At 35.8% G+C, this 12,608-nt stretch overlaps 2 protein-coding genes across 2 annotated transcripts; one reads left to right on the top strand and one right to left on the bottom strand.

The window, feature by feature from the left end:
• Nucleotides 1–630: 630 nt before the first annotated feature.
• On the top strand, nucleotides 631–5,159 carry LOC112514058 (serine/threonine-protein phosphatase PP2A catalytic subunit). Its single transcript, XM_025120367.1, has 6 exons — nucleotides 631–1,074; nucleotides 1,268–1,382; nucleotides 2,960–3,068; nucleotides 3,171–3,248; nucleotides 4,218–4,409; nucleotides 4,838–5,159. The coding sequence occupies exons 1-6, from the start codon at nucleotides 822–824 to the stop codon at nucleotides 5,009–5,011; spliced, it is 921 nt and encodes a 306-aa protein (XP_024976135.1). The 5' UTR covers nucleotides 631–821; the 3' UTR covers nucleotides 5,012–5,159.
• A 509-nt stretch (nucleotides 5,160–5,668) lies between these two features.
• On the bottom strand, nucleotides 5,669–8,488 carry LOC112514054 (probable myosin-binding protein 5). Its single transcript, XM_025120363.1, has 4 exons — nucleotides 7,656–8,488; nucleotides 6,776–7,419; nucleotides 6,656–6,742; nucleotides 5,669–5,877 (listed from the first exon to the last, which is right to left on the bottom strand). Exons 1-4 carry the CDS (start codon nucleotides 8,402–8,404, stop codon nucleotides 5,699–5,701), a joined length of 1,659 nt encoding a protein of 552 aa, XP_024976131.1. The 5' UTR covers nucleotides 8,405–8,488; the 3' UTR covers nucleotides 5,669–5,698.
• Nucleotides 8,489–12,608: the final 4,120 nt, after the last annotated feature.

The following is a 12,608-nucleotide window of genomic DNA, read 5'->3' as shown; positions in this document are numbered from 1 at the left end:
TACTTACGCACAATCTACTTGTAATCTTGAGTTTTAAGTAATATGCATTAATAAACAGTAGTTTACGTATAAAAAGTAGTTTTTAAGAGCTTTTGTCAAATGCTTTATAATATAGTATAGATTATTTTTTTTTAATTTAATTGAAGTTTAATAATGAAATAATTTATTTTTGGTTTAATAATATATCATTTTATAAAGATAATAATTAAGTATTTTGTTAGAACTCAATGATTATCCTAATTATATTTTAGATTTTTTATAGTTAAAATGAGATGTTTATCATGTATTTGATTGTGTTTATCTGCAGTTAATTACACGAATTAAGTTATGGGATGAAATCGGATAGGGATGAAATTGTTTAGGGATGAATGGGTTTAAGAGTTTTAAGAGTTTAAGAGTTTTAAGAGTTTAAGAATTTTTAAGAGTTTTAGCCAAATGCTTTATAATATAGTATAGATATAGATAGTTAGTTAAGTATTGTAGGTTCGTTAAATTTGATTTTGGAGATGCCCCTAATGATAAGTACTTAATATGTTAAAAACACCGAATTATGAGCCAAAAGAGAAAATTTAGATACATATGAGGACCAAATCTAAAAAAAGCAACTGAAGTAAGTAATAAGAGTTTAACCACCGCAAAGTCAAATCTAAAACATTTCAAAGCTGCCCCCTCCCTCTCCAGAAACCTAAAAAGTCTCCCGCCGCCGGGGGATTATGAGCGAACCTTGAGCAAATTCGCCGGCGACTCTGGTGGACTCCACATAACCTAAATGCTAATCTTCCTTGCAGATCTTTGAATCTGAACAATTAAATTTCGTAAAAATGCCGTTGCAGTCGGATCTAGACCGTCAGATCGAGCACTTGATGGATTGTAAGCCGCTGCCGGAGGCGGAGGTGAGGACGCTCTGTGATCAGGCTAGGGCTATTTTAGTGGAAGAGTGGAACGTACAACCTGTCAAATGTCCGGTGACTGTGTGTGGCGATATACACGGACAGTTCCATGACTTACTCGAGCTCTTTCGGATCGGTGGCAGTGCTCCTGATACGAATTACTTGTTTATGGGAGATTATGTTGGTTAGTGCTGTACATTTTAGTATTGAATGCAGTAGATACTGTTGAGCTTAAACTTATATCATTCTCTGGAGCAGATATTGTTGATTAGATCAACTTTGGTTATTGTGTCTGATGCAGTATAACTTGATGTTGAATGATGATTTGTGGTTGAATCTGCTTAGTTGTTGAGTATGTTATTATTTGATTCATGCAGATCGAGGTTACTACTCGGTGGAGACTGTCACACTTCTAGTGGCATTAAAAGTTCGTTATAGAGATAGGATTACGATTCTTAGAGGAAACCACGAGAGCCGGCAAATAACTCAAGTGTGAGACTTCGGTTCTTAACCTTTCAATTTCTTTATAAGTGGAAAGTTCATTTATTACCTTATTCCGTTGTTCAGATCGATAATTTTTGTGCTTTTTGGTGATTCACATCCTAAGCACTTGCCTCTTGTAATAGATACCATGAGTGGTAAGAATCACGAGCTGACATTGAAAATTGTTAATTCCAGATCAACCAGGATGAATAGTTAAGACACAAAGTCCAGAAACCCTAAAGTAGTAAACTTGCTTCAGAAACCCAATCAGGAACATTTTATAAACCACACACGATATAACTGATACAGATTACTGTACCCAGCCTTACATGGGTCTTTGAACATGCAAGGATTTGCCAAAAACAATAAGTCATAGCCTCATAGATGTTGGATATTTTAAGGTCAAGGTCAAACTCAGACCCCTAATTTGCTGTGGTTAATGTTGCTGTAAATTGAGAGTATGAGATTTGTCGTACATTAAATTTTCCTCTCCGGTATGGAGTCTAGGAAGCAGCTAGCCAGCGATGCTTCTACCCTTCACTAAAGATGGCTTCATGTGGCTTCAGGAATATTGTCTTGGCTGGTAATATGCCTCACACTTGTGACTTGTCACTTGCTGATGTGTAGAAATATTTTGATCTATCTTCTCATGGGTTGATTGTACTCGTGGTGGGTCACCTACATAACCTCGTCATACATTCTATGTTTTACACCATTTAAGGATCGTCATTGTAAGTTATTATTTAGGTTCTAGCTGCCACATTGTGAAACATCAGCAATTGGTTGCTACTTCATCTTGACCTCATGTTGAAGTACTTCTTTCCCGGCCCTTCCAACTATAGCATCAAATCTCACAATATAAAGTTTTAAACTCCCTTACAAGTTGATTGCAATGTCTGCCCTTCATGGAAGGGCCTGTTTTTCAGGTCATCCTATGTTTTTGCAATTTTCATCACAAAGTACTACCTCCATCCTAAAATAAAAGCAATACTTTTCATTTTATTGGCCCAACATAAATGCAATTCTAATTAAATTCACTGAATTGTCTAGTGGCAATTACAAAATATGGTGACATTGATTTTGGTCCCTAGGTTTTCTCAAATTTGTCATTATTGAGGAGCACTTTAGGTATTTAATTATTCATAATATTATCATTACATTGTGGCCAAGTCAAACATTGCATTTATTTTGGGACGGAGGGATTATATACTTCTTGAGCCTCTTTCTAAATTGATAAAGAAATTTGGTATCTTGGATTTTGCTTATTTTTTCTTCTAATACGTAAATGTTGCATGGTAAACCTAAAACGTCTTAACCTTTTTTTAAATTTCAGTTTGGTCTTTTGCTCTTTCTGGGGTTACCTCTAATTTTTTCATTATCCTGCTTTGTAGTTGGCACACTTACTGATGTTTGTGTACTTTCTGGTTCCCAATCCTTACAGAAGTTCTATCTGACTTCTCGATGTGTGTGATAAAATTTACCTACAGCAAATGTGCACTTTCAGAATAGTAGGAAGAAGTTCAGTGTATGCTGTTCTTATTTTTAAGTGATAGAAGGTGGTTTTCTCTAACTTTGTCTACTTTCAGGTATGGATTTTATGATGAGTGCTTGAGGAAGTATGGAAATGCAAATGTATGGAAACATTTTACTGATCTTTTTGATTATCTACCTCTCACCGCCCTTATTGAAAGTCAGGTTTGGATCTACCTTTCTTTTCATTTTTAGCTTGGAGTATCCTTGCATTTACTTTGTTGTTGATATTCTCTTGCTCTTTGACAAGCATTGGTGTGATTGCAGGTTTTCTGTCTGCATGGTGGTTTGTCCCCATCTTTGGATACACTAGATAACATCCGTGCTTTAGATCGCATACAAGAGGTCAGTACATAATTGAGCTCTGCTAACTTTCCTATGAGGAACTTTATGTGTAATAGTGTATCATAATATAGAGAGCTGAAGAGGTATCTAGTTTAGAACCTTCTTGAGTTATTGATCCAACTGCCAATTTCCATATCTTTCTTTAGCCATGTGTCCATGATCATCTTAAACAGCCTTTACCTTGTGTGGTGTATATTTTTCTCATGTCAAAAGAGCAAATACCGAAAATGTTTCACTTGTTTTTCATCTTTAATTATTTGTAATTGTGAATCATTCATAGAACTTCCCTGGTTCTTGAGAAATTTAGTTTCTTCTACTTCAGTCTTCAGTTTACATGGAAAAGTTACCAAAAAGGGATCTTAGTATGACAAGGTTTTAAGCTACAAATGATGCCTCAAAAGAGGAAGTGAAGACAACACTGAATACCAGTGGTTCACATGTAAATGTAAAGCAGCCTGTGTAAACTGATCAAATTAGTAAAATCAATTTTCTGCACCTTGTTCCATGGAAGACATACCGACCTATGGCCGTCTGTTTATTTTGAACTCCGTCTGTATACTTCATAGTCCTCTTTTGCGGTAAAAAAAAGTCTTAACACATGTCCAGTGATACTCAAGTTTGCCTTCTTATGAGCAAAACTTCTGTCTTTGCAAAAGCTTATTTGACATGGGATTCTGGTAGAAAACGAATCAGAACAGAAGGGGGTGAAATCTAAAATAAAGAAGGAAACATAAGTAGCAATGAACAACTTAATTAAAAGAGTTTTCTATCGACACCCTGGGGTTAGCAGTGTTGATTCTATTATAATGTTGGACGTAGAGGTCAGGGCTACTCTGAGTTAGAGGTTGGGTCTGCCTACATTTTACCTTCCCCAGACTCCACCTCAGGTGGGATATCCTGGGTTTTTTTTTTTTTCGTTTGGTTTGTATTCTATTATAATGTTTCTTTCCTTGTTTTGTTGATACTTAGGTTCCTCATGAGGGGCCAATGTGTGACCTCCTGTGGTCTGATCCTGATGATCGGTGTGGTTGGGGAATCTCTCCTCGTGGAGCTGGGTACACCTTTGGACAGGATATAGCCGCACAATTTAACCATACAAATGGACTCACTCTTATTTCTAGAGCTCATCAGCTGGTCATGGAAGGTTACAATTGGTCTCAGGTTTGTAATGTTAAGGGCAAAATGCATCAAAATGCAGCCAAGTTTGGTTTAATTCCTATCTAGTGTAACAAAGATTTTTTCCCTCAATCGATGTAGCAAAGTTTCAAAATTTTCTGTTTTGTACTAATTTTGATCGGTAACATGCTGATCTTGTAAAGTTTGATGACATGGATGCCCGTTACGAAATGTTTATGAGCAGGATACGGCAAAGTGGGCGATAAACATGACATCCATGTCACCAAATGTTACAAGATCAATAGGTTATTAGTGAAAATGGGTAAAAAATAGGAAATTTTGAAACTTATTTTATTTTAAATAGGAAAATTTGAAAGAACGAAAATCCTTTGTAACATCCTATAATCATCTAATATCAGTCTAAACAGGTTTGGCATTTGGCTTCTTTCTGAAACTTAATAATATTTTTGCAGGAGAACAATGTTGTAACCGTATTTAGTGCACCAAACTATTGCTATAGATGTGGAAATATGGCTGCAATACTTGAGATTGGAGAGAAAATGGACCAAAATTTCTTACAATTTGACCCAGCTCCTCGCCAGGTTGAGCCCGACGCTGCACGGAGAACTCCAGATTACTTCTTGTAAATTGGTGTTTGATAATATGACCTTGCATCTTTTCTGTTGTTATAGTTTTCCCTTTCTATTTCATGCGATTTGAAGACAAAATGAATGATTGTTTGTTCCTTGTTCCTTTTTCTTTTTCCATTTGAGATTATTGGTTTAAAGTTCTCTATTTCATGTATTCTTCTTTATAAAACACCGGATGTTAGGCTCCATTTGTATTGCCCATTTTCATTAGTAAGGAAGATGGGCAATATATATAGAGCCTAGGATCCAAGTGACTATAAGTTTAAACCGAGAACTTTCCTTTATTACATTTTATCAGAAACTGAAACAAGATGGTCGATATTTGGGGAACATACATACAGGACTTATGAGCTCTTGAAGATCTCGGGGTTCTCTTCCCAGACACCAATCCAGCATTTTACTAGGAAACTGCTAAGGATCAGATCGACTCTAAGCTCTGCTACTAACTATTTTTTTTGGTAACTGTGAGTGCTCTGGCCAGCTTGCACGCACCTTGATTAATCCAATGGGACCCATCCAGAAGATAACAGCGGGGAAAATCTCCAGAATGGTTCGTGTCTTTTATCTTCTTCACATGGAGCATTATTAAGTTGCCTGCAGGCTGTTTACTGTTTGGATACGCGGTTCGAGTGAAGCTGGTAAATGGTGGCAACTGATGGTAATATCTTCAGGGTTAGGTTGTGTTTATGCTCTCAGTTTTTTAAGATGTTGAGCTATCTCTGTAAGAAGCTCGGCTCGTTCATCGCCCTTTTGGAGTGCTGTTGCAGCTTGCTTCAGGAATCCAATTCTGTCTGCTTCAATTGCACTCAGCTTCTCTTTCATTAGAGACATCTCTCTTTCCAGGTTCGCCTTATACTCTTCGTCTGTTAAATTCACAAGTACTCAACAAACTTAAGAACAAACCACCAATTTACCATCATTCTATAGTGTTAAAGCAAATCGAGTGATCTTTTGATGCTTGATTAGGGGTCGGACAGATTTGAGTTTAGTGTAAAATACAATCATTTTTAGGTTACATAAACAATAGAGAATTACAATTTTTACTAATAATAATTACATTTCTAAAGACTAAGTGGTCGTTTACCAAACGCGTACTCAGTAAGCGCTTACCAAGTCACATTACTTTATCAGATGAACATGGGAAGAACTGAGAATCTTACCCGCTAAGAACAATGGCAAAAACGAGTCTTACCCAGTAAGTGATGGTGATGACTCATATCTTTTAACACTTACAGGGTAAGTTGTTCCATACAGTTCCCTCTTTATGGACTAAAATATTACCCGATAAGGTAAGTGATAGTGTCGAATCTTACCGGTAAGCGCTTACTAGGTAATTGTTTGGGTAAACGGCCCCTAAATTTGTTGTTCCTTCTAGAAAATTATTGGAAAATACTCCATCTATCTCAAAATATATTTCCACAATGTAAGAGAAACACTCAGACACCGTTTAACAAATGCTGAATTATTATACTTTTTAATTAACCAAATAGCAATTTTATTCTTCATAATAGAGGTCTATGAATACCCCATCTCATAATTAAGGATAGAATTTGGAAAAATATGTGCAACTTTTTTTTATATTTTGGGATGAATTATAGAACACTGAGAACAACTTATAGAGAAAAAGAATATAAACTGTACCTTTCTCTTTATCTTCATCTGATAATTGTACTAGATATTCCAGGTTCTTCAACATATCGAAAAGCTGACATCTTTCGTTGTCAAAAGCTATCGACGATTTGCTTTCCATCAGTCGTCTACCCTCCTGTTTTCTTGGGCTCTCCATCTCCAACTTCTCACCACCTAACAATGAAGATCGCGGCCTCGTCTCCTGGTAACCACCGTCATCTTTATTCCTGAATTCATCCATCTCTTCTTTCTTTATTTCACCGTATTTCTCTTTATAAGCCTCGAGTTCCGCTTCCATAGACTTAATATCCTTCTCCTTCTGCACAAGCATATCTTTAAGAACTTGAATCGCATCTTGATCATACTCCGCTTGTTCTTCCATCATTCTCTGATACTGCAAAGCCTCCATTTCAATCGACGCCTTTTCAGCCTGTAACCGTGTGATCATTGCCATCGATTGGTTGGCTGCAACGGCCGATGCATTACGTTCTTCGTTAAGCTCTTGATATAAGGTCATGAGCAGCCGTTTGTCCGCTCGAAGCTGTCTTTTCAGGTGATGGATAACGGAATCGCCGTCGGCTGGTTCGTCTGGGGTTGTATCAGTAACGAAATCGGGGATTTTTTTCTTGGCAAATCTCGGACTGTTTGCAATTGCATCTGCAAGTGGTAATCCAAAGAACTTGTTTAATTTTCCACCACTTGGGGTTTTGCAAGATTCTTCGTTCCCTTCTTCATGATCTTGTAACAATGGTGCTGTTGCAGATTTCATGTCTTCTCTAACATCTACATGGATCAAGAAAGCCATCATTTTGAGATAAATAAACGAAACCAAACGAGTCCAGTATATCAATTTGTCGAGAATGCAATGATAAACCAAGAAGATATAACACAATTTGTTCGCAATAGAGTTGAATTTATAACCATTGAAGTTTAGAGATTCGGTTAGATGCTAGTCGGGTTATTCTCACTAGTCGCACATTCTACGTATTAGAAACATTTAAGGATGAATAACTCACTTTTGGAATCCGTGTTCAGTCCATAGTCATCCTCATGCATATATGGTTCGTTATCAGATATAAACTTGAGCTCTGTATATCTAACGTGCGACAAATCTGTATTCTTTCCGTCATCTTGTCTCCATCCTACAGGCGTAAAAGGTGCTCTAGGAGACATATTCGGTGCTAAGGCACGAATGGTCGAAGGAGTCCTAACAAACACTTTTGAAGAATATCTCGTCTTGAAAGGATCACCACAACACGAGCACTTGCTCATCTCTATGACCTTATCATTATCGTTCTCTTTTCCCGTTTTCACGGGTTTCAGTGTCATTTTGCGTTCACCGTCTTTGGAGGCATCAACGTCTTTTGGTTCAACGGGTTTCTTGGTATCGTCTTCCGATTCTTTCTCCATTGCAAACGAGAGCAAACAAACCTCACACATGCTCCTGATATCACCCAATTTTCTATGCACGTGACAGTAAGCCAAGGACGATATGTCTTTCTTGTGGGATTCACATATCGAGTTATTGTAGTAGGAACTCGAGTTGGTACTTGCAAGAGACTGATCGATTCGTGTGCAGAGGACGCACGGTGGGTCTAGTTCAAAGATCATGGCGAATTTGTTGGAGAGAAATGCGAGGAAGCCATCGATGAAAAGTGAAGCGATTAGCAACCATTCGAGCACGGCCCCGACCAAGAAATGCGGGAATCCGCCCAGTTCTTCCTCAACGAACATCCGGAATGTTCTTTTCGACGTCCGCATTGTCGTGTTTCGAGGCAAGAAATCAAGAAAGAAAAGGGAAACCCAATATGAGGTGAAATGGGTGAAGAAAAGCAAAGAGCAAAATAAGATCAAGATCCACTTGTTTCTCTCTCTAGAAATGTGTTAGGAAGAGAGAGAAGATGTGTTTATGTTACTAATTACTAATTACTAATTACTAATTACTAATCAAAGTTTAAAAGTGACGAGTCCTAAAAGAAGTGGTCTTTTTTATTTACCTAAATTGATGGCCAATCATCCACTTTTCCACCAATCAGCAGAAAAAGGCCGCTTACGATTTCGTTTTTTATATGATCGTTTCTAAATAAACTAGTTGTCTATCCACATAATGCACTAGAAACCGTGAATTTTAACGATTTTAAAGTTTCACTGGTTTTATTAAAGAAGATTTAACGATGATATAAGTTGCACTTGGTCTTTACATATTGATATAATTTGAATAAATAAGAGTTATAGTTTTAATTACAGTCTGTCGAAAAAAAAATGTATGACAGTTTAAAATCCAATATGTTTAAAATCCAACATATTTAAACGACTTCACAACTGTGTTTGATTTACACCAAGAGCAAATAATCAAGAGATCGAGAGCGAGACCGAGAGTTCTAGAGCAATTGAACGGGAGATGAATGAGAGAACTTTTAATAACTTATGATGAATATCAATTTGAATCTCACCTTGGGGGATGGAGAGAAGACATAGAAGTATGAGAAGGTCAAGACATGAGTGAAATGTGTCAAAAGTATCTTGGATACATGAAAAGAAAAGGTAATTATGCGCATTGGTAACTTGCACTATATGTTATTTTAATTGTAGATTAAGAGATTTTAAGACTGAATACATAAAGTAGTAGTACTTAATGCATTATGAGTTGATTTTAAGACTTTTAAGACTTTGTGCATAAATGTATGGTACTTTGTGCATTAAAAGTTGTTTTTAAGACTTTTGATAAATTTGATTTATAAGGTAGTACAAATAAATAAATAATGTTTTTCTTGTAATTTGTTAAAAATTGCGACTTTCATTTATATGGTTTTGAAATTATGTTTTTTGGCCCTAAAATTTGCAATTGATTGCTGTTTTTGTCCGTGTGGTCAACTTCTAATTTTATGAATGGGGGATGAAAATAGCAAAGAATTGTAAATTATAGAGACGAAAACAATGATAAATCGTAAATTATACGAACAAAACAACTGTATATTATAAACCATAGGGTTAAAAGTCGTAATTTCAAAAGTATAGAGACGAAAATAACAATTTTTAACAAACTACACGAACAAAGAGTTCCATCATATTGTTTTTTTGGGTGCCACAATATAGTTTTGAAAAATGGAAATACACCAGATCAATTCCCATGAGAGGCGCAATTCATGGGTAGGGGTAAGATTAAAAGTGATCAAGGGTCCAAATCATTTCTTACGTTCATCACCTTAACTCTTTTTCTCACACGATACTAATACCTACGACCAACGTTGGTCCAGGTGTCACAACTATTCCACGACTTAACTTTAATATGCTTGGCCATATCTATCTCAAGATTAAATAGCTCAAACACGACCCAATATCACTTATTCAGGGGTTTAAAAGTGAGACGTACACAAATCTGACCTTTGTAAACAACCCATCCAACGTAAATAGAATATTGGATTTTTGTAAGCTTTTTATAAGCTCAAATTCGTTGGCTATTAATAACTCGAACCATGATTTTAAGTTGAATTCAAAGTTATCAGATCAGTACGATGATGTTTAGAAATTGGGTTTATTTGGTTCGGTGTTGTTTATATGATTAGGATATTCTAGAGTTATAAAACAACAACAGCAGCAGCAGTAGATATACAAGGTAATCAATGAAAATTCACATGTGAATGACTATGATTAAAGGAATCACAAGCAATAAGAGTGAATGGTACACAATCTCTAAGCATAAAATGAAGAATATGTATCCAGCTTGCATAGCTTCATATATACTACAAAACACTCGTGTTTCACCGACAGAAAAATCCGTCGGCTGAATCAGTGACGGAAAATTCTGTCGATGAAAGTTAACTTCCCACATTAGTTTCTAATTAACTCAATGGTTTAAATTAGGGTGTTCATGGGTTGGGTTGATCGGGTTGAATATATTTGAACAACCCAACCCAATGCTTGCGGTTTGGAAAAATCTTAACCCAACCCAAACCAAAGTGCAACCTAACCCGTACGGGTTGATACTTTGATACATTAAAATATTCTTTTAACCTTTAATATGTTAGTTCTCTACTCATAGTTTTCTTTTCATCATCAACCATTTGATACAACTTATCCATATTTTTTTACGTATATTACATTCAGTTAATTTTCTCAATTTACATATATATGTTCACAGTTATTTGAACATATATGCGAATGAGTTATATAGAGATGTGAATAGATTGAAAATATGTTATGAAAAATCATATTAAATCCATGAAATAAAAGGATATCGGGTTCATCGGGTTGGGTTCAAATAATAGTAACCCAATACCTACGGTTTGACAATTTTACAACTCGATTAGACATCGGGTTGGGTTATTTCGCGTTAGGTTGGGTTGGGTTGGGTTGGGTTGATCGGGTTTTTGAGCATCCCTAGTTTCAATGACGATAAAACAAATCAAGTAACCATCTTTTCTTCAAACTTGCTATTAATTAGTCAGGTGCAATCATACCAGCATTAATGCACCGGATTTCAAGTCTCAACAGAACTCCGCAGTCAATAATTAGTTGCGTTTCGAATAAGGTTTGTCGGGAATCTGGAGAAAGGTTTCAACGTAGAACAAGGAGCAATCATCGATAATATTGCAACAAAATTCCTCTACCTTTCATATCCCTTTTATAAAGAAGATTCGATCGCTTTGCTACACGATATTTATGAACAGATTTAGTAGAACCTCCATGAAAGATCCCTTTGTTGCTTCTAACCTCCACACAGCCTTCCTAAACAGACATATACATATATATAGAGACAGATTATATATATATCTGTTGGTTCTCAAGAGTTGGCATGAACAGCAAAAGTAGAAGCACGAAATCCATTTGCGAGAAATCGATGAATCTGATGACGAATATAGTGAAAGTATCTTACATATCTATAGCCAAGATGAGCCTTAGAACTGGAGCTGGTGCACCACCACAGCCACAACCAACCACCACCCGTAGCCCTACTTCATCGATGCATCGATACCCAAGAAACCTTAGATTACAAGAGCCAATTATCGACAGGTCGAAACCCGTTTCGTATCTGTTACATCCGGGTGATGATCATCATGCAAATACGTCGTCTTTAAGTATGATTAACGATGAAGAAAGCGTCGATAGGGATGCTTGGGATTTCATCAAAAGGGTGCGTGCGAAAAACCTCGAGGACGCAAGTGAGACACCGAATCTTTCTGAATTCATAATGCCTCCCCCACCTCGTATCATGGGGAATTGAGTACACTATACTTCAACATCTCTTAAAAAACAAAGGGGATGAATTTCGTTAAGCTTTATGATATAGAATAAAAAGTGGCTGAATACTTTTAGTTTGCTTGTTCCGAAACTCTCTCATGTCTTTTCGTTTGTAGACTTGTCTTCCGAAAGTACATGTACTTACTATATCTTGTGAATAAAATCTCAGATTGCTTATTTTGTTATATTTCGACTCTCTCTCTCTCTCTCTCTCTCCATATATATATATATATATATATATATATACATAGACTTGGATCATGTGAGACCAATTTATTTCGTGAAACTTGTTAGACCATTTTTTTATACTTCAAACTTTACAGTAAAACACTGTGAAGGTTCAGATTTTTTTTTTACTTTCACAGTGTTTTACTATGAAGTTTTCAAATGTAAACATATGGTCTCACGAAAACAGGTTGGTGTCACGTGAATCCAACCATATATATACATGAGTTCAAATGAGAACAATAATTAAAGAAGAGAGAAGCTAACGACACCCTTACCCATTACTACTTCAATCATCATTTTTTTTTAGTTTTTTTTGTCTTTTTATTATTATTATTATATTTTGTCTTATTATTATTTAAAGAAATTTTAATTAATATATGTTATTGATTTTTTTGATTTTTTATTATATTATATTTTAATTAATATAAATTATTAATAAATACATATTTTTATATTATATGTGTTATATTTTAATATGTATTTTATAATACTAGAA

The sequence above is a fragment of the Cynara cardunculus genome (genome assembly GCF_001531365.2).
Source record: "Cynara cardunculus var. scolymus isolate 2C chromosome LG 6, CcrdV1, whole genome shotgun sequence".
NCBI lineage: Eukaryota > Viridiplantae > Streptophyta > Magnoliopsida > Asterales > Asteraceae > Cynara > Cynara cardunculus.
Note: the sequence above shows the minus strand (reverse complement) of the source record. Positions and strands in the feature narration are given on the sequence as shown.

What these genes read in the sequence shown, in the direction of transcription:
- LOC112514058 (XM_025120367.1), top strand. Translation starts at nt 822, where the DNA reads ATGCCGTTGCAGTCGGATCTAGACCGTCAGATCGAGCACTTGATGGAT. An exon ending in CCGCCCTTATTGAAAGTCAG is followed by an intron (nt 3,069 to 3,170) that starts GTTTGGATCTAC and finishes GTGTGATTGCAG; the next exon opens with GTTTTCTGTCTGCATGGTGG. An exon ending in AAGGTTACAATTGGTCTCAG is followed by an intron (nt 4,410 to 4,837) that starts GTTTGTAATGTT and finishes ATATTTTTGCAG; the next exon opens with GAGAACAATGTTGTAACCGT.
- LOC112514054 (XM_025120363.1), bottom strand. Translation starts at nt 8,404, where the DNA reads ATGCGGACGTCGAAAAGAACATTCCGGATGTTCGTTGAGGAAGAACTG. An exon ending in AACACGGATTCCAAAAGTGA is followed by an intron (nt 7,420 to 7,655) that starts GTTATTCATCCT and finishes TGTAGATGTTAG; the next exon opens with AGAAGACATGAAATCTGCAA. An exon ending in GAGCCCAAGAAAACAGGAGG is followed by an intron (nt 6,743 to 6,775) that starts GTAGACGACTGA and finishes AATCGTCGATAG; the next exon opens with CTTTTGACAACGAAAGATGT.